Here is a 22,298-nt window from a genome sequence, read left to right on the forward strand (position 1 = left end):
CAGTGAATGGATAAAAAAGATGTGATATATGTATGTGTGTATATATATATATATATATATATATATATATATATATACACACACACACATACATAAACACACACACAGTGGAATATTATTCAGCCATAAGAAAGAAGGAAATCCTACCATTTTCACAACATGGGTGGACCTTGAGGACTTTATGCTAAGCGAGAAAAATCAGAGAGAAAAAGACAAATACTGTATGTTATCACTTATATATGGAATCTAAAAAAAGCCAAATTCATAAGAACAAAGAGTAAAATGGTGGTTACCAGGGGCTGGGGGCATAGGAGAGACATTAAGGATACAAACTTGCAACTAGTAGATAAATAAGCCCTGGTGATCACTGGATCACCATTAGCACAGTATATAGCACAGTACAGTGATTATATGCAACAAATTTGTATTATAAACATCACACCAGCTAACAGACTAGCTCTTAATAATTCCCACCACAAAAACGAAATGATAATTATGTGACATGATAGAGGTGCTAGCTAATGCAACAATGGCAATCATATTGCAATATATGAATGTATCAAATCATCATGTTGTGTACCTTAAACTTACACAATGTTATCTATCAAATATAATTCAATGTAAAAAAGAAATTAAATTCATAGTTTAAAAATTCCAAAAAGAGAAAATTCCAACCCAGATGGTTTTGCTATTGAAGTCCATCAAATAGTTAAAGAATACATAATGGGAATTCTGCATAATCTCTTCCAAAAAAACAGAAGGGAAAATGTCCTAACTCATTTTATGAGGCTAGCATTACTCTGATACCAAAACCAGACAAAGACAGCACCAAAAAAAAAACAGTAAAAGCACAGACCAATACCCTTGTTAACATAGACACAAATCTGCTCAACAAAAAGTTAGCAAATCACAACCAGCAATACAGTATGTATCACAAGCAAGTTGGGTTTATCCCAGGAATGCAAAGCTGGTTTAATATTTAGAAATCAATTAATGTAATCCACCATATTAAACTAAAAAAAAAGAAAAACCATATGATCATATCAACTTATGCAGAAAAAGCATTTGACAAAATTTAAGGTCTATTCATAATAGAAACTCTCAGCAACCTAGGAGTAGAAATGACTTTTCTTAACCTAATAGAGGACCTAACACTAGTGGTTAAAGATTGAATGTCTTCTCTCCCAGATCAGGGATAAGACAATGATGTCCACTCTCATTGCTCCTATTCAACATCATACTGGATGTCCTAGCCAGTGAAATAATAATAATACCCCACTGTTCACTGCAGCACTATTTACAATAGCCAGGACATGGAAACAACCTAGATGTCCATCAACAGAGGAATGGATAAAGATGATGTGATACATATATACAATGGAATATTACTCAGCCACAAAAAGGAACAAAATTGGGTCATTTGTAGAGATGTGGGTGGACCGAGAGTCTGTCATACAGAGTGAAGTAAGTCAGAAAGAGAAAAACAAATATTGTATATTAACACATATATGTGGAATCTAGAAACATGGTACAGATGAACCTACTTTCAGGGCAGGAATAGAGACGCAGAAGTAGAGAATGGACATGTGGACACAGGGGGGAAAGGGAGGGTGGGACGAATTGGGAGATTAGGATTGACATATATACACTACCATGTGTAAATAGATAGCTAGTGGGAACCTGCTATAAAGCACAGGAAGCTCAATTCGGTGCTCTGTGATGACCTAGATGGGTGGGATGGGGGGTGAGACAGAGGTCCAAGAGGGAGGGGATATATGCATATATATAGCTGATTCACTTCATTGTACAACAGAAACTAACACAACATTGTCAAGGAATTATACTCCAATAATAATAATAATGATAATAATAACAACAATGATAACAATATGAAGAAGGAGAAGGAGAAGAAGCAGCAGAAACAGAAGCAGCATACTGTGGAACACAGTATGGTGGTTCATCAAAAAACTTAAACATTTAATTACCATATGATCCAGTAATTCCACTTCTAGGTATATCCACCAATTAATTGAAAGCAGGGTTTCAAAGAGATGTTTGTATACCATGTTCACAGCAGTATTACTCACAACAACCAGAAGATGGAAACAACCCACATGTCCTTCAAGAGATAAACGGATAAACAAAATATGGTATAAACATACAATGAAATATTATTCAGCCTTCAAAAGGAATGAAATTCTGATACAGGCTACAACATGGGTGAACCATGAAAGCATTATATACTAAGTTAAATAAGCCAGGCACAAAAGAACAAATATTGTGTGGTTCTACTTACATGAGGTACCTAGAATAGTCAGATTCATAGAGACAGAAAGTAGTATAGTGGTTACCAGAAGGGAGGGGTGATCACTAATTATTGTTTCGTGTGTACAGAGTTTCAGGTTAGGATGATGAAAAAGTTCTGGAGATGGATAGTGGTGGTGGTTGGACAACAATGTGAATGTACTAATGCCACTAAACTATACATTTAAAAATGATTAAAATGGTAAATTTTATCTTATGCATAATTTATCACATACACAAAAAAGATAGGCCTAGCATGGAAACAAATCTGTTGGTCATGGGTCAGTAAATGTTGCTGAAGCCATCGTAGTGGGATATAGTTGCTCAAAAAGAAAAATATTACAGATTAAGAGAAGATGGTCAATAACAGAATCCTGACTTTAAGAAGGCAAGTGGAAAACAATTCACTAATGTTTTTGTTGCTGTTATTATTTGTTTTAGTGATCAGAGGATTAGAATTAGAAAAATGAAAGAGAATTTTGAAGGAAGTCAAGGAAATTGTCAAGAATGGGGTTGTGATACCTTTCTGAAAAGAAATGTGATGAACACAAAGATCTTGGATATGCATCATCATAACTAGATCTGTAGGATAAAATCCCAGAGGTGGGATTGCTCAGTCAAAGGATAAATGCAAATGGAATTTTGAAAGATGCTGCCAAATTGCCTTCCAAATAGTTTGTACCAATCGGCAGTCCCTCTAACAAGGTAAGTTTTCAAATTTTGGGAATATTTGCCATTCAAGTCTGTAAGAAACAGTATCTCTACATAGTTTTAATGGCATTTATCTTCTTATGAATGAGGTTGAGTGTATTTTTGTATACTTGAGAACAATATGTAGACTCTGTTCTGAGTATTTTTTGTTAATCTCGTTCTGTTTTTATTGGGTTGTTAGTCTTTTTTGTTTAATCAATTTTTTGAGTGCTCCTTATATACTAGGGAGATTAGCTATTTGTAACAAAAAATGCAAATTTTTTCCAGCTTGTCACTTTAACTTTTTTTTTTTTTTTTCATGTAGTAGCAATGATCAATCTTTTACATCTTGGTTTTGGGATTTTGAAGTTGGGAAGGCCTTCCTCATTCTATGGTTATAAATTAATTTAAGTTTTCAGTCTTTGTAATTTATTTATTTTTTTTGTTTAAGTTTTAAGTTTTGACCCATTTGGAGTTAACTCTGGATTCAGTACATGGCATAATCTATTTTCTTTTTTCCAGAAAGGCTACCAAATTGTTCCTATTACCATTATTGAAAAGTTCATTTTTTCCAACTGATTTGAGATGCCCCATTCACCAGACACTACTACTACTACGTAACCTTTCTCCCATCAAATCTAAAAAAAAAGAGAGAGAAAGAAAATGCTTCCAGATCTATCCTTCTTGTTATTGTTTTACAATGAGTCTCAGGGATTATTTTCCAATATACAATCCCAGTCATACATACGGTGATACTCATTTAAATTATCAATGACACAGACACACACATACAATTCTTTTCCTGCCCCTCTCTACTACCCCCAACACCCTAAGTCACACACATCCGGGCTTTCGTTACTTGCCTCCTGCACAACCTGCCTCACCGCCCCCTCATTCTCCTCACTCCCCGACTACCACAGAGAAATCAGTAAGTAGCACAGAACAGCATCAACCCCCTTCGCAGCATCGGAAACGCATCCCGTTTTGTTTACCCCTCCCTGTTTCACGTTTAGCGATTCCTCCCCCTTCAACCTCCCCAATATCTTTGCAGGTTCCTGGTTTCCTCCCCTTTGTCCTCCCTGACTAGATTTGGGTCTCAGAAGCTCAGGTCCCCTCTGCACTGAGGAACCCACAAACCAAACTCATGCCCGAAAAGCCAAAACGGCGACCCAGGATGCCTGCGCACTCCTTGGGCGCAGTGACACTCCCAGAAGTCTCCGGGGTGTGACCAAGCGCAGGCTGTGAAGAATCAAGACGAATTTCAAACGACCCATCCACCGCTTTTCCTGCTCCCTAACTACATTTCCCAGAAGGCTCGCCTGTGCAAATTATCTCCCTTTGCGGACTACTTCTTTTCTTCCAGAGCCTGTTCAACTCCAGGGGATAGTAGGGCGGGCACGGAAAGTCCATTTTCAAACGCTTCAGAGTGAGCTTCTTTGGGAGTCACGGCCCGAGGCTGAGCCAGGCTCCGTGAGGCCTCCGATGCGCGGTTTGATGACGGAATGCAATCCTTTCGGCTGGGTCGCAGCTGAGCTCTGACAGGAATCCGGGCGGCCGGCGGTCATCTTGCTCACCACTGGGACGTCTCTGACTACACTTCCCAGAGGACTTCTCGGCAAGAACGTTATTCTCGCTTGAATTCAGCCTCATAGTCACGCGCTGGCGGGACCCTCAGGTCTGCACGGGTGACTGTTCCAGTCCTGTGGAAGGTTGTGCTGCTTTGGAAGCTTGGAAGACCTGAAGGGCGGAACCAGAGGAGAGGGCGGGACAGGAGCCTCGGCTTTGTACCGCTGAGGGGGTGAGTTTGAAATTGTGTGATTGTGTCTGTGTAGTGGTATGTGATGAATGAACGCGTGATTGTGTCTAGCTGTTCCTGTAGTGAGCGTGTGTGTGATTCCAGTGATAATCGTGTGCAGCACAATCTGAGAGCCTGTGACTGTGCTGGTGTGATGGGATGCGACCCAGTGATGTGCGTGTAATCACGTGCGGCATTGTATGTGGGGGTGTGAGGAGCTTGTGACTCGGTGGATGTGATAGCGTTTGTCCCCGTAGAGGGGTGTGACTGTGGACTGCAGAGTACACGTGGGGATACCTGTGGATACTGTGTGGTTTTAATCTGTGGTTAGTGTGATTGTGACTGTGCGACCATGTGCAGATGTGCAGTGCCTGTGACAGTGCCGGTTGTGAATGACTGTCCTCTTGGTAAATGTGTGATTGTGCTTATGTGACCATTTGAGGCCCTGAGTATGCGACCCTGTTGTTGGGTTGTGGGTTATCTCTAGCTGTATGTCACCATGGTGATTTAAGTTTGTGTGTGATTATGTTTGTGTGACTGGCTAAATGTATGAAGTTTTTTCGCTTATGTTTACCTCTTTAAGCATTATACTGTAGTTTCCCCCCGTTTTTAAACTTTATATGAATGCTGCCATACTGTCTTTTATCTCTTACTTTGCTTATTTGTACAACTATGTTTTTGAGAATTATGCATATTAGATCTAATAGTGGTTCATTTGTTTTCCTTGCTATATTGTATTCCATCCTTTAAAGTATACTACTATTATTCATCCCTTCTAGTAACGATGGACATTTGAGTTATTTCTAGTTTTTGGCTTTATAGGCTATGCTGCCAGGAGCATTCTTTACATAGGGTACACATGCATGAGTTTACCTACCAATCGAGTTGCTAGGTCATATATCTTCCACTTAACCAAATAGTGCCAAAATATTTACAAAAGAGGGTGCCAGATTTATATTTGCACAGCAGTGTTTGAAAAATCTCATTGCTCCATGTCCCTACCAAAACATGGTTCTGATAGTTTTTTAAAACATTTTTATGACATATAGCACATATACAGTAAAGTACACAAATCTTCAGTATACAGCAATAAAACAGTTTCCTAGATCAACATAAAGAACTTTGCCAGCACCCCAGAAGTTTCCCTCATGCCCCTTCCCAGTTATTCCTCTCCCAGAATCAGTATTCAGAATTCTATAACCATTAATTAATTTTACCCATTCCTGAATTTCATATATAAATGGAATTATATGGCATGTGTTCTTTTATGCCTGGCTTCTTTTGTTCCACATTATGTCTATGAGATTCATCTATGTTGTTGAGTGTAATTGTACTTAGTTCTCATTACATTTCGGGGTGTACTGCAATTTATTAATTGATTACACTGTTCAGGGACATTTGATATTTTCTAATTTGGGGCTATTACGAATTGTGTTGCTGCTATGAACATTCTACTGTGGTTTTGGTGAACACGTAAATGCTCTTCTCTTGAGTAAATATTTAGGAGTGGAATTGCTAGATCATTGGGCAGGCATGTTTAATGGATACTACCAATATCTCATGTTGTACCAATTTACATTCCAATGTATGAGAGTTTCAGGTGTTCCCCATCGTCTCCATTATTTGAAATTATCAATCTTTTAACTATTCTGGTGGATGTGTAGTGGAATTTCATCACAGTTTTAATTTGCATTTCCCTGGTGTGTAATTATGTTCAGCACCTTTTCATATCTTTATTGGCCATTTGAATATCCAATTTTTAAAAGAGTTCTCTTGTCCTTTTAATTTTTTTCATTAAAAAAACTTTTTATTTTCATATTGTAAACATAGTGCAAAGAATTCCAATATACTCTTCATTCAGGTGTCCACAGTACAATTATGAAAACCAGGAAATTTACCCTGATACAAGACGTTTGCTAATTTACAAACCTTATTTAAATTTTGCTAATTGTCTTATCAGTGCCTTGTTCTGTTCCAGAATCCAATCTAAGTTCCCAGATTGATTTAGTTGTCTTGTTTTGTTAGTCTCCTCCCATCTGACATAGTTCTTTAGTCCTTTTTCTCTTTTATGACCTTGACACTTTTGAGGAGCACTGGCCAGTTATTTTGTAGAATGTCTTTCATTTGGATTTGTCTGCTGTTTCCTCGTGACTAAATTTAGACTATGCATTTTTGGCAAAAAGATCACAGAAATGATGTTGTGTTCTTCTCAATGTGTCATATCAGGAGTTATATCAGTATATCTCATTACTGGTAATGTTAACTTTGATCACTTTGTTAAAGGTGGTGTCTGCCTGGTTCCTCCTTTGTAAAATTACTGTATTCCTCTTTTTAATTAATAAGTATCTTGTGGGGAGGTGCTTTGGGACTATGCAAAACTACTGTTTCTCATTATACTTTCACTCATCAATTTTAATTGATGAGTGAAAAAAAAAAAAAGAATTCTTTTTTTTTTTTTTGCGGTACGCGGGCCTCTCACTGCTGTGGCCTCTCCCGTTGCGGAGCACAGGCTCCGGACGCGCAGGCTCAGCGGCCATGGCTCACGGGCCCATTCGCTCCGCGGCATGTGGGATCTTCCCGGACCGGGGCACGAACCCGCGTACCCCGCATCGGCAGGCGGATTCTCAACCACTGCGCCACCAGGGAAGTCCCACTGATAATTCTTATCTGTAACAATTATTACTGTGATGTTTGCCTAGTGGTGATTTTCCCTTTCCATCATTCCTTCTACATTTATTAATTTAAATTCTAGTGTAAAGAAGAGTTGTCCCTTATTCCTCATATGTTTGTTATTTATTTATGAACTCATATATATGTATATATATATATTATTCTATGAGTTCATAATCTATTATTGTTACACATTTTGTTGCTCAAATTGTCCCAGATTTGGCCACTAGGAGCTCCTTCAGTTTGACTTCTGTGTCCTTTCAACATGCCATTATTTTCTTGAGCACTGTCTTACTTTCTTGCACCAATATGTTCCAGGCTTGTATTTTTCTCTCCTCTAGCCCTGGAATCAGCAATTTCTCCAAGGAGCCCTGGTTTCTTTTATTGGAGAGTGGATTTATAAACCAAGCTCTGGGCACTTGGTGTGCTCATTTCTACCTGGGTGTAATTCCTCTAGTTCCTGGCAACAGACAGAGCTAGAAAATAAGCAAATGTATATACACACATCTCTATCTATCTATCTTTATTTGTATATATTTAAAAACCACCAGTTCATACTCATACTTTCAATTCCAGTTCAATACCATGGGATTCTGTCAAGAACTGTGATGTATCTGAGATTTTACCCTACTTATAAGTTAAAAGTTAGCTTGGGCAGCTTCATGGATGCTGGTAGAAGACATGAGATTTTGAGTCAGAGATGAAAGTTTGCTGCTCATTGTGGTAGAAGTAGCCAAAGTATCAGTATTTTCCTTGCACTGGTTCACTTGCACCCATAGGGTGATGCACAATACACAGGTATTTATGTGTTCCCTTGAATTTAGGGAACCTGAATCTTTTATAATGGGTAATAAGCATGCCTGGCTTTTGCTCTAGAGAGAGACTATCTCTGTCCTCCAAGGCTGTTCATTATGTAAACATCTTGCAGAAATTATCCAGAATGATAGCACTTAGTCTCTGATCTGGCAACATGTGCAGAAACATGCAAGACTCATGGAGAATTGTCTTCCTTGAGGTTTGGCCATTTCCTTATTTGTAACTCTTTTCTCCAACAGTGAGAAATCTGCTTCTTAGTATCAATAATTTTTTTACACATATCCTAGAATGTATATAAAGTAGTTGCAGAATTGCTAACCCATACTTGTGTAAAAAATAAATGTACTAAGTACAGTAAAGTATTTGTGTGCAACTTTTTTGTTCTTTAACTTAAACTTATATAGTCAAAACTGTTTCCAAAGTTACTCAATTTAGTTTTCTTCACTACCCTCTTCAGTATAGTTTTGTTACTCATTTTTCCTACATTTAGCTTTGTGTGTTACACTTTGGGTTCCTTCACATCCTGGTTGATTGTAACATGTCATAATATTTTGAGTATGAAAACATTAGCATGGTTCCTGCCCACTTCTTGTACATAATCAGTCTCGTTAGTTTCTGTTTTTATCCTTCTGGTATTTCCTTTGCACAAATGAGCAGATACAGGTACTCTTTTGAATGACCTCTTTTTTTTTTTTGCATTAAAGATAACATATTCTAGGCACTCTTTTGAACATTGCTTCTTTCACTTAATGACATATCCTGGAAATTATTCTACTGTGATTCAAAGAGATACTAATAATTCTTTTTTACAGCTACATAATATTCCAGTATATGGATTTAATCATAGTTTATTCAACCACTTTCCTATTATGGGCATTTAGGTCAATATTTTACTACTAGAAATAGTGCTGCAATGCATACTTTGTATATATGTATTTTTGTATTGCTGGAGGTGTATCTTCAGAGTAGAGTCCTAGAAGTGGGATTGCTGGGTCAAAAGGTAGGTGTGTATGCAGTTTTGTTAGGTATTGCTAAATTCTCCTTTAGAGCTGTTGTACCAGTTTTCATTCCCACTTGCAGTGTGTAAGAGTGCCTCTTTCTCCCCACAGCCTAGGAGCAGAATGTGTCCTCATGCATGCCTTTTGTTTTTACCAATCTAATACATGAAACATAGTATCTCAGTGTTGTTTTCTAATTTCTTTAATTATGAATGTGCTTGAACATTTTAAAATCTTTTTTTGTGATTGCCTATTTATATCTTTCCCCATTTTTCTAGCAGTTTTTTAGCGCTTTGTCTTTTAGGGTTAGTGTTTTTTTTATATCTTGAAAAGAAATCTTCTATTATTCCCAAGGTCTTGAAGATACACTCCTATGTTTTCTTTTAGAAGCTTTATAAATTTATCATTCACATTTAAGACTATGATTCATATTGAATTAATTTTTGTATGGTGAGAGGTAAGGATAAAGGTTATTTTTTTTTCCATTCAAGTACCCAGTTGTTCCACCACTATTTTGTTGAACATACCATCCTTACCCATCTGAATTGAAAGGAGCTTTTATCATAAATCAGGTGGTATTATATATGTGGCTCTCTTTCTGAACTGTATTCTTTTTTACTTTTTGTCTTTTGGCAGTACCACTGTCTTGAAATCTGTAGTATTAATCCTCTGACTTTTTTTCTTTTTCAAGAAATCAATTTCCTGTAGATGTTAGAATCAACTTGTTAATTCTCACCAAAAAAGAAAAATCGTTGCTGGGATTTTGTTTGTGTATCTATTTGTTAATATGGGAAGAATTGACATCAATATTGCATCTTCCAACTATTAAATATGGCTTATATCTACATTTGTTAAGGTCTTTAGTTTCTCTCATCAGTTAGCTATGGTTTTCAGTGCACATCTTTTGTAGATTTATACCTGGGTATTTGACATTTATTGTTGAAATTGTAAACAGCATTTAAATTTTGAAAAATTTCCAATTGCTGCTAAAAGTACAGTTGCTTTTTGTATTTGTCCTTGTATTTAGCATCTACAAAAACACCTATTGTAGATGCTATTTATCAGGTTGAGGGAGTTCTCTTTCTCATTTGCTAAGACATTTTTACATTAATGAGGGCTGAATTTAGTTAAATGCGTTTCCTGTGTCTATGAAAGGATCAAATGTGGTATTGTTTATTATTAATATGGTAAATTATGTTGATTTTCAAAAGTTGAACCAACCTTTTATTCCTGAAATAAACCCTACTTAGCCATAATGTATTACATTTTTCCCCCAGTGGGTTAGATTTGCTAATACTTTTTGTAGAATTTCTGAGAAATTCTACAAAAGAGAGAAATGAGAAATATTGGCCTATAATTTTCTTTTCTTCTAATATTTCATGAGAAATATTGGCCTATAATTTTCTTTTCTTCTAATGTCTTCATTAAGTTTTGGTGTCAGGCTTACATTAGCCTCGTATGAGTTGGGAAGAATTCCTTATGTTCTCTTTTCACTACATTGTAAGACTACAGTTAATCCTTAACTTTGGAACAATTCACTGATGAAGCTATCTGGGCCTGAAATTTTCTTGATAGGTAAATTTTAAATTATGGAATCAATTTAACTTTTCAGCTATTCTGTTTTTTCTGATTGTCAGTTTTGGCATTTTTTCCAGGAATTTGTCCATTTCATCTAAGCTTTCAAACTTAAGAACATAAAGTTATTAGTATTCTCTTATTATCTTTTTAACGTCAATACTATCTTTAATAATGTTTCCTTTTTCATTCCTGAGTTTGTTCATGTTAACCCTTTCTTTTTTATCAGTGCTGTTGGTAATAGATCTTTCATTCCTCTGGGTACTATCAATAATTTTTTCCTTTCTCTTTGGTTTTCAGCAGTTTGATATACTTGGTTGTGGTTTTGCTTTTGTTTTGTGTGTTTGTTTTGTTTACCTTCTTATCTATTATTCTTCAGGTTTGCTGAGCTTCTTGAAACGCTTGTTGAGACTTTTAATCAATTAATCTATTCAAATTTTTAAAAAATGTTTTTTAAATTAAAAAAATTTTTTTCAGATCAGTCTCCCCCATAGGCTCTTTTGTTGTTGTTTAATTTTTTATTTTAATTTTATTTTTTTTTATACAGCAGGTTCTTATTAGTCATCAATTTTATATACATCAGTGTATACTTCTATTCAAATATTAATTCCTCTCCAATCTCTTCTCCTTCTGAGACTCCACTTAACGTTTATGGTAGATCTTTTAACTGTGTCTTGTGTGTCTTTTATACTCCTGTTATTTTTTTTTCTCCTGCACTTCATGTGGATATTTTTTGTTGGCTTGTCTTTGAGTTCAGTGATCCTGTCTTCTGCTTGTCTGATCTCAAAACCATGCAATGACTTCTTTGTTTCTTAATTTGCCAAAATTTTATGGATTTCAATTCTGTTTAGTTTCTTTGTCTTATCATCCATTTACCTATCTTTTCCTTGGTTGCCTTTAACATTTTAATTATAGCCATTTAAAATTATTTGTTTGCCAACTCCAGTATCTAAATTGTCTTTGGTTCTGCTGCTGTTTTCTGTTTTTATCTCCTTGCATGTCTAGTAATCTTTAATTGTATGATAGATACTGTGTCTAAAACAACCATGGGGACCAAAGCCAGCCACTACCTACTTCTAGCCTTCTCATTATATAAGAAAAATTAAACTGCTTTTCAGGTCTCTATTACTAACAGACAACTACAGTTCCTAGCATACAGGAAATTTTCAGGGTAATACTGGAAATATTTAATACATTACATTCTTTTTAAATTAAAAGAGGTGTGTTATTTAGAAGAGTGCAAAATTCTCAAAAATTTTAAATCACTTATTAGATTGTAAGACTCTCTTCTGTGTAGTGGTATCTTTTGGCAGTGCTCCATGCCCCAGGTGTGGTCACGTTGCAAATATACGATGGTCTTGGCCACAGAGATGGTTGGCTTTAAAAGGGAGGAGCAGATCCTCCAGATGCAAGAATTCAGCCTGGGAGGATACCATCTGGGGCAAAGATGAAGAGGGTTGGGAATGTGACAAACATAGTATGGAGTTATTGAAGTGAGATGTTTCCTGCCCATTCTGCTTGGAAGGTACAGCACTTGAGGAAGTCCCTTTAAAATCAGGGAAAGGCCAGGAAGAGAGACCAGAAAGGGGGACTTAAAAGTGAGGCGTGGGCTTCCCTGGTGGCGCAGTGGTTGAGAGTCCGCCTGCCGATGCAGGGGACACGGGTTCGTGCCCCGGTCCGGGAAGATCCCACATGCCGCGGAGCGGCTGGGCCCGTGAGCCATGGCCGCTAGGCCTGAGCGTCCGGAGCCTGTGCTCCGCAACAGGAGAGGCCACAACAGTGAGAGGCCCGCGTAACGCAAAAAAAAAAAAAAAAAAAAAAAAGTGAGGCGTATAGCAGAAGGAACTCTTTTCAAGTCTTTCAGGATTACTGTTGATTCTTTAGTATCAACAGTGCCCTCCACAGTCCCCCCTTCTTGTTTTAGCACAATACCTGGCATGTAAGAGGCTATGTGGTTTTTAAAAATACTAAGAACTTAGTAAGTAGTAATAATAGTTATTTAAAGGAATGCTTTCAGGTTTTAAGGAAGAGGCATTTGTGGATTACTTTGGTTTTCATTTCCTGGAATGTGTTTACCTGTGGGGGAATGCAGTGAGTAACTAGGGGTAGAAGTAGCCATTAAATAATTCATAACATGATACCATGGTGTTACTTCCTGAGTGGTTTTACATGAAATTATTGATAAATTGTTTGATGATCAAGGAGCTTGGTATATATAGAGGATGCTCACTGCCCTTTACAGTTTTATAATGCTCAGTTTATTACATTCCTATATCCAATAAACAAAAAACCACAGATTTTCTTGAACATTTAAACATCGATGACAAATTCAGTTACTCCCCTTAAACAGTTTTAGACTTCTATCAGTATAGAAGCACACAGAATATACACAATTATTATGAATTTTATTACTATGCTTATAGTCAAAAGCTATTCTAAAGCATCAGTGGTGTGGGTTTAGTCCATTTCTATGTTATTTCTGTAGTTTTAAACTCCTTTATATTGTTATGCTAATTTTAATATCTTCCCCAAATTACTGTAAATTCTGTAAAATTACTTTGTTTGCTTTTCTGGATTTCAGTTTTCTTAAGTCAAGGCTCATTAACCCCAAAAGTCTTCTCAACTAGGCAAGATTAGAGGATCTGGTTTATCAACTAGCTGTTTCTTGGTCAGGACTTGGGACCTGATTGTACAATCCAAGATCATTGAAAATTGGTTTGACCAATGTATATCCAAATTAAAATGCATATGATCAACTTTTAGGAATTAATCATTCAGAATTTATATACAGGTAAAATGATATATGTACAAGAATATATATCACAGCATTGTTTGTTATAGTGAAAGACTGGAAACAACCCAAATGATCATTGACAGCAAATTGGTTGAATAAATTAACGTGTATCCATTTAGTATAATCCAATGTAGCTAAGAGAATTATGTACCTCTGAATGTACTAGTTGGGATCTGGTCCAAGATATATTAAGTAAAAATAGTAACGGTGTGTATAATATGCTATAATTTGTACTTTTAAAAAGTACATCTTTGTGTGCATATGTGTATATATACAAGCTATGTTCTCTAAGCCATGTCAAGTTGTCCAGATCTATCTGGCTCTAGTCAAAGCTTGAGGTTTCTGGAGTAGGGGATAATGAGAGATTTGCTCATTCTTCTCACTGATACGCCTCAACTGTTTGTGTGGAGTGAACAGAGGGGAAATGATCATTCTGGGAGCTATGAGGCAAGTGGGATCTTATATAGCTTCTTTTCATCTCCTCCAGCTCTGCCTTTTTCCAGAAGAGGAACCCAGAGGAAGACTGGTCCTTTTCTGCAAATATCAAAGCCATGGCTCAGGTGAGATACTGTTTCTTTTTGCTCAAATAGAGTTATTTTTACCCAATACGTGTAAATATTTGCTTTCCTCATCATGAGCTTTTAGGTGTTTTAAAAAAACAACTTTCAGACAGTTTAGTTATAAGCAACGCCAAAGTTCTCTTCCTCTTGCTCTAAAGAAAAGGTCTCTAATAAGCCAATTCAAAAATTTCTCTCTTGGTGGAAATATTTATAGAAAAAATAAGTGGTTAGATAATCATTGTTGGAAAAAAAGAAGGAATGTCTGGTTAAAGATCTTTATACTCTTAAATTACAGATAACTGTTAGAGGGCTGAGGGGTAGCTAACAAGTTTCTCTGAAGGGGTCTTAATCAGATTAAAATCCATTAGAAAATTGCTTATGGAGTTCATCAAGTATCTTTATTTGTTCCCACAAATTGTTAATTACATAATGTAAAAACTGTCTGACTGAGACCTGGTTTGGAAGAAAGTTTTTTTCACTGGTTAACATGGTCCCCCTTCAGGAACCTGACCCCTATTTCCTCCTAAACAACCCAGTGCCCTCCACAGTCCCCCCTTCTTCTTTTAAACAGTGTTTACAAATCCATTTAGTAAGTCCTTCAGCACCTTCTATCAGAGTTGTGTCAGAAATCTTGGTAGAACAGAAATGTTTTTTCCATTTGTCAATCTAATTTGCTTTGGACAGTGATTTGATAGGATGGAGATGGGTAATTAGGGGCACCTCATATGGAAAACCCCTGATCATCTCACAGACCTAGGTTTTCCAGTAAGAAAGTGTGTGGAATGGTTTTGTTTGATTTCATTCTTAACACACAGAAATATCTCTATGTATGAGACTTTCAGGTTTGAAGGTATGACTGGTGGTTGGTACAAAGCTCTGACACCCCACGAGATCATCCATGATAGACATCAGTAATGCCATTGTGTGGAACTGGATCACATTCTGCCAATTTCCTGTATTTCAGGAACAAAGGAAATTTACTGTTGAGCAGTGGGCGGTTTTAGGTGAGATTGGGCCAATGTTGGAAAGGTCTTTAAAGATCACCTTCAGCCTCAACGTCTGAAAGCAAAGGAGAAGTTGTCATTTATGTCCATATGATAGAATATTATTCAGTGAAAAAATATGCTTATGGAAAGAATTTAACAAGGAATAACTTATTATACAGTAGTGTGACATTAGAATGGATCAGTCTTGAATTATATGCAAATTTAAAATATTTTTTAAAGTCATATTATACATGTTCAGAAGTAAAGTAGTGCTATTCCAATTTGGCTCCACTACCAGTTCCACTCCCAAAAGGTAGCTGCCCTCAACTCTTGAATATTGATAATCAGTTTTACTCATTATCTCCTGACTTACTGCAGAGTAGAAAGGACATTATACCATTATACTTACATATTGCACCCTTCATTTCCTCTGATTCTGTTATTATATCACAATTTTTGGTTAAATCAATAGTGTACATATTCTTAGGACTGCAAATATCACTCACTGCTGAGCCAGCTCATGGCTTTTTTCTGTTACAACCTTTCATTTTTCCTGGGGTTAACTGCTTTCTTCCCCCCATTTTCTTAGTTGTCCATGTATTTATATCCAAAATCTCCAGAATCACTGCCACATGCCAATCAATATGTTTTCCATCTGGTCAAATACATCAATTCCTTTTGAACATGCGTCCCTATTCCCTTTTTCACCCTGCTCCCATCTAGTTGCTCTCTAGGTCTGTTTCCCAAAGATTTCCCTTCCCCCCGCCCCCCCGCCGGGATTTTCCTTCACTGTTCTCCCGTGTTAATTCACTTATTTCTTGAATCCCATGTCTTCCTCTTTTCTAGTTTACTCTCTGATTTTGGTGGAGTACAGCCTCTGGTAGTTTCCTAAGAAATTGTGCTGAGTCGTTCCATATCTAGGAATTTCTTTTTTCAATTGTCACAACAGAATGAAAATTTGGTTATAGATTTCTAGATCAGAATTTCTTTTCTTCATCAGCATATTGAATTGTTCTTACCATTTCTTGTTTTTAGAGGTTTTCTTAAGAACCCCATTGCCTCTCTGGTTCTTTTTTTTTTTTTTCTAATTTATTTTTAATTATTTTTTTGGCTGCGTTGGGTCTTCGTTGCTGTGCGCAGGCTTTCTGTAGTTGCAGCGAGCAGGGGCTACTCTGCAGTGCGGGGGCTTCTCATTGCAGTGGCTTCTCTGTTGCAGAGCACGGGATCTAGGCGTGCAGGCATCAGTAGTTGTGGCACATGGGCTCAGTAGTTGTGGCTCACAAGCTTAGTTGCTCTGCGGCATGTGGGATCTTCCTGGCCCAGGGCTCAAACCCATGTCCCCTGCCTTGGCAGGAGGATTCTTCACCACTGCGCCACCAGGGAATCCCCGCCTCTCTGATTCTTGATGGCTTTTGTCCAACCTGCTTTTAATGTCTTCTTTTTATCCCTTATTCTGAAATTTTACTTATAGCTATTTTGGAAAAGACAGTCACATATATTCATAACATATTACATGACAAGCATTTGCTAGTTGTTTGTGTATACTATTTCATTTAATTAGGAAACTCGTTTTGGCTGGATTTTGTACCTTCCCAGACTTACTTGGATAATGGAAGTTTCCCATTATACACAGGCAATTTCCTTGGAGGAAACAGATGACGTGGAAGCTCAGTGATTCAGTCCTGCTTATTTGTTTACAGTCTTCCAGATGCATCCCAGACATTCAGCCCCACTCTGTATGCTTGCTGGTTTTCACTTCTTCTAGCTTTATTTTAATTAATTAATTTATTTTAATAAATAAATTTATTTATTTTTGGCTGTGTTAGGTCTTCGTTGCTGCGCGCAGGCTTTCTTTAGTTGCGGTGAGCTGGGGCTACTCTTCCTTGCAGTGCCTGGGCTTCTCACTGCGGTGGTTTCTCTTGTTGCGGAGCACAGGCTCTAGGCACGTGGGCTTCAGTAGTTGTGGCACGTGAGCTCAGTAATTGTGGCTCGCAGGCTCTAGGGCGCAGGCTCAGTAGTTGTGGTGCACTGGCTTTGTTGCTCCACAGCATGTGTGATCTTCCCGGACCAGGGCTCGAACCTGTGTCCCCTGCATTGGCAGGCAGATTCTTAACCACTGTGCCACCAGGGAATTCCCTCTTCTAGCTTTATTTTTTTCTTCTCTCTTTCCATCACAAAATCACTTATGTTTATTAATCCAATCTAATTTTTAACAATTTAACATGGTTGTTGTTCCAGGAGTCAGTGATGTTCAGTGATGTGTCCATAGACTTCTCTCAGGAGGAGTGGGAGTACCTGAATGATGATCAGAGAGATTTATACAGAGAGGTGATGTTGGAGAATTACAGCAACCTGGTTTCAATGGGTAAGGATGTCCATAATAATTCAGATTCTGCCTTGAGAAGGTCTACTTCTTCTGGTGTTATACTCACCTACCTTTCAAGTAACCATTTGGATTTCTACAGCTTGTTTCCAGAGGAACAATTTTAATACTGTAGAGTTAGAAAGAGGAAGCTGCATTGAGTTATGAGGGAAGTTTCAGGTCCTCTGTTATGTTTCATAAATCTGATGTATCTTTCTTTGACTCTTTCTTAATAATGAAGGGACTGGATTTGAATTCTGGGACATTCTCATCATAAACTTATCTCATTACTTCTTTTGTAAGCAGGACATTCTATTTCTAAACCAGATGTGATCTCCTTCTTGGAGCAAGGGAAGGAACCATGGTTGGTTGACAGAGAACTAACAAGAGACCAGTGGCCAGGTAAGTGAGGCATGGCAGGTAATGACCCAATTGGTCAGTGGAGAGACTGCACCTTTGAGATGAAATCTGGGAAGCTCCCCTTAAAAACTTTAGGCCTGTTGTGCAAAAGTAAGCCTTTTCAGCATGACCTTTCAAATGATCTTACCTTTTCCCCTTAACACACTCCACCTGCTCTTCTCCTCGTGTACTTCTGTCCCAATTCTAAACAGCTGGTGCCCTCCTTCACATTCTCCAATAATATTCCTTTCTTTCCAAATTTGGATCTACTTCCTTATCAGCTTCTCATCCTCTTTTGTATTTAGTCTTTAAAAAGCATCACTGTCTCCTGAAATATTTTTTTTTCTACATTACCAAAGACTTATTTCCTTTAGGATTTTTAAGATACAGTAGCTCATACACTCATTGATTCATTCATTTACTGATTTTCTAATGTGTATGAGGTACTCTACTAGGTACTGAAGAGATTAAAAAACAAATAAGCAGGAATTCCCTGGTGGTCCAGTGGTTAGGACTCCACGCTTCCACTGAAGGGGGCATGGGTTCAATCCCTGGTCGGGGAACTAAGATCCCTTAAGCCGCATGGTGCAGCCAAAACTGAAAAACAAAAAATGAATAAGCAATTTCAGAATTTATAGCTTAATAGGGATATTATATATAACTCCTAAAATGTAGAAGCACCATAAGTGAGGTTAAAATAGGGAACCCAGCAGAAAGTGAGGGCTAAAGAAGTAGAAGAGGAGTTGATCACATAGATGTCATAGAGGGAGATTTGAGCATGCATGTCATTGACTTTAATGGAAAAAAGGAAAAAAGGCTCTGTGCCTCCATTGAGAGCTTAGTGCTAGCAAAGATAAATTTTAAAAAAAAAGGAAAAACCAGGACAGCACATTTCTTAATTCAGTATATGTTTTTTTTAAATTTTTATTTTATATTGAAGAACAGTTGATTAACAATGTTGTGTTAGTTTCAGGTATACAACAAATTGATTCATTTATACATATACATGTATCTATTCTTTTTCAAATTCTTTTCCCATTTAGGTTATTACAGAATATTGAACAGAGTTCCCTGTGTTATACAGTAGGTCCTTGTTGGTTACCTGTTTTAAATATAGCAGTGTGTACATGTCATTCCCAAACTCCCAATTTATCCCTCCCCTCCACCCTTCCCCCTGGTAACCATAAGTTCATTCTCTAAGTCTGTGAGTCTGTTTCTGTTTTGTAAATAAGTTCATTTGTATTATTATTTTTTTTAATTCCACGTATAAGCGATAGCATATGTTATTTGTCTTTGTCTGACTTCACTTAGTATGACAATCTTCAGGTCCATCCATGTTGCTGCAAATGGCATTATTTCATTCTTTTTAATGGCTGAGTAATATTCCATTGTATATATGTACCACATCTTCTTTATCCATTCATCTGTCGATAGATCAGTATATGTTTATTGACTACCTGTTGTATGCCCAGCACTACTGTCAACCTGAGGTTACAGCAGTGAATAGAATGTGCAGACTCTCTATTTCCGAGTTTACCCTCTGGTGCAGGGAGAGATACACAAATAAATGAATATATAATATATAATGGTGAGTGCTGAAAAGTCAAGGTGAAGAAAGGGGATGGGGGGGATGCTATTTTATGTGACATGGTACGAGAAACTTTTTCCAATAAGATGACATTGGGACACAGACCTGAAGAAGTATAGCTGTAAATCATTGTATGTGATTACTGGGAGGAAGAACATTCCAGAGAGAGGAAGCCAAACAAACATTCAAGCGCCTGAGGCAGGTATGCATTGGCTGTGTGTGAGGAGCAGCCAGGAGGCCAGTGCTTCATCTATCCCAGTTGTTATTATTAAAGTATTTTCAAATCCAAGACTTCATGTCATTTCACCCTTGTATAACCTCAATATGTAATTCTAAAAAATATGGAAATTTTCTCCCTTATATAACTTTAATGCTTTATCATCCCTAATAACTTTTACACTGATTTCTTGGTACACTGGATTGTTTTAGTGTCATTCTACTGAGTACTAGTGAGAGTGAACATTTTCACCATAATGGTGCTACTGTTCTTAACTTGTTTGTGCTGTATTTTATACTTTTTATCTATTACTGTCCTAATTTTTTTCAGTCAATTTTTATGGACTTTATGAAATAAAAACATTATATACCCATTTCCACAGGGTGCTTTTTACTTCTTAAATTTTAATTTGGATTGGCATCTTTAAGTGTATGCTTTAATGTGTCTGTAGTCAGCTCTTTTGTGGTTATTACAGTTTCTAATTTTAGAAAATTAACTGACTTCTACAAACTTCATAGATATTTTGTTCTTTTTAAAACATTTTTCTGCTATTTTCAATAGCATTTAAATCCATTTTAAAGTTCTTTTACAATAAGCTGTAAATTGAGAGTCCAAATCAATCCCCCCACCTGTGTCCCCATACCTTATTTTAGCACCATTTACTGAACAGCTGCTTATATCATCATTGTTTTATCTGCCTGTTCAGTTATAAGTTCTGATTTATGTTAGTTTGTATTTCAGGGCCTCTTTTTCTATTTCTTTTATCCATCTATCCACTTGTACCTGCAGAGATAGACAGGCCCAGGAGACAGTTTAATATATTTTAATTCTTTTTATTGGAAATTATCTCAAATACAGAAAAGTAACAAACTATAGGCAGATATTCAAACAGTTATAGAATGAATTCTCATGGAACCATCACCCAGGTCAAGAACTACAACACTATCAGCACAGATCTCTCTTTGTCCATAGTATCTTTGTGTCCCTTTATACTTTTACCACCTAAGAGAGCCACACAATTTTTTATAGTCAGAGTTGATTCATTTGATTATATGAATATACCACAGTTTATTTTTCAGTTCTACTTTTCATAGGCAGTTATGTTGTTTCCAGTTTTTGACAGTTACAAATCACTACTATGAACATTTTCTATGCTATTTGAAAAGGATAGAAATGAATGGATCATAAGACATCATATCTTTAGCTGTCCATTTTTCAACTTTTCTTTAATGCGTATACTAGTTTACAATCCCACCAGCAGTATATAGGAGCTCCCATTGTTGCACATGCTTCCTAATGTATGGTATTGTCAAACTTAGATTTTTACCAATTGCTGAGCATATAGTCATACTTCAGTGTGGTTTAATTTGCATTTCCCTTTTTACTGATGAGTTTGAACACGTTTTCATATCATTATTCGTCTTTTGAAATTCTTCTTTAGTCAATTGCCTGTTCGTCTTTTTTACCTGTTTTTCTGTTAGATTGCCTGTATTTTTCTTAGTGATGTGTAAGAATTCTTTATATATTTTGCTTATGAGTATATTCCATGTTCTAAAAATTGCTAATATCTTCTTCTACTCTGAATTGTTTTTTAGCTCTCTTTGTGGTTTCTTTTTGTGAACAGAAGTTCTTAATTTTGGTCAAATTTATCAATCTTTCCTTTTGTGCTTCACACTTATTAGGACTTATGTAAGAAATTCTTCCTTGGCCTATATTTGAATCTTATATAAACAGATCATGCTATCTGTACTTTTAGTCCTGTTTAAGAAACCTTTGCTTACCATAAGACCATAAAGATTTTCTCCAATGTTTTCTTCTCGATGTATGATTGTTGTTCCTTTATAAACTTTTCTTCTAAGGGGCTAAATTTTTACTGTAATATTCAGGTGTGGTTACCTTTATTCTGCCATATTTTGCTTCTGGTTGTATTTTTAAATCTGAGGAGTTATATCTGTTTCTTGTGATAGGAAATCCTTGGCAGTCATCTCTTCAAACATTACCTTGCTACCATTTCCTCTTTTCTCCCTTAAGCTCCTATTAAACAGACATTAGAACATCTGGATCACCTCCAATGGCTTAAACTCTTCATCTCTTTTTCCATTTATACTGCCTTTACATAGAATTCCTTGCCTCGATTTGTATTGATTCACTAATATATTCAGTTATGTGTGATCTTTTGGCTCTTCAGCTTATCCACTGTTTTTTTAAAATTAGTATAGTTATTTATAAAATATAGTACATGCACAATAGGATATATATAACATTTAACTAACATAAAATTATAAGATAATAACATGTAAATCTCTAGATTTGCATATACAAGAGATTTGCTAGGAAATACACCTAGGAATATAATTGCTGGGTCTTGGCATACATTCTTTTTTTTTTTTCCCCCACCTTTAAAGAGTGATTTTTATTAAACTTCTTAAATTTGCTTTAAAAAATCAGTTAACCTGTTGGATCCTGATATCTCTAGATAGTCACTTCAAGTCTCTATTTCACTTAGCTTGTATAGACATATAGCCAAAAAAGAGGGTAAAGTCT

The 22,298-nt window shown here is 36.6% G+C and overlaps 1 protein-coding gene and 1 long non-coding RNA gene across 3 annotated transcripts in view; one reads left to right on the forward strand and one right to left on the reverse strand.

Annotated features, from left to right (window-relative positions):
• LOC141277198 (uncharacterized) overlaps positions 1-4,444 on the reverse strand; it is a 25,028-nt gene extending 20,584 nt beyond the window's left edge. The window contains exons 1-2 of the long non-coding RNA XR_012328181.1: positions 4,314-4,444; positions 1,986-2,119 (exon numbers count right to left, since the gene is read on the reverse strand). This is a non-coding gene — a long non-coding RNA (uncharacterized lncRNA). The remainder of the gene's footprint in view (positions 1-1,985; positions 2,120-4,313) is intronic.
• A 153-nt stretch (positions 4,445-4,597) lies between these two features.
• Positions 4,598-22,298, forward strand: part of LOC101317187 (uncharacterized) — a 33,978-nt gene continuing 16,277 nt past the window's right edge. The window contains exons 1-4 of one of the 2 annotated variants that reach the window (XM_019941232.3): positions 4,598-4,792; positions 14,130-14,202; positions 17,427-17,553; positions 17,857-17,952. In XM_019941232.3, the coding sequence (XP_019796791.1) occupies positions 14,194-14,202; positions 17,427-17,553; positions 17,857-17,952 (232 nt within the window). In that variant the 5' untranslated portion in view covers positions 4,598-4,792; positions 14,130-14,193. Of the gene's footprint in view, positions 4,793-14,129; positions 14,203-17,426; positions 17,554-17,853; positions 17,953-22,298 lie in introns of both variants that reach the window. The other variant, XM_033844942.2, reaches the window with a different exon arrangement.

This window comes from Tursiops truncatus, chromosome 19 (assembly GCF_011762595.2).
Source record: "Tursiops truncatus isolate mTurTru1 chromosome 19, mTurTru1.mat.Y, whole genome shotgun sequence".
Classification (NCBI taxonomy): Eukaryota; Metazoa; Chordata; class Mammalia; order Artiodactyla; family Delphinidae; genus Tursiops; species Tursiops truncatus.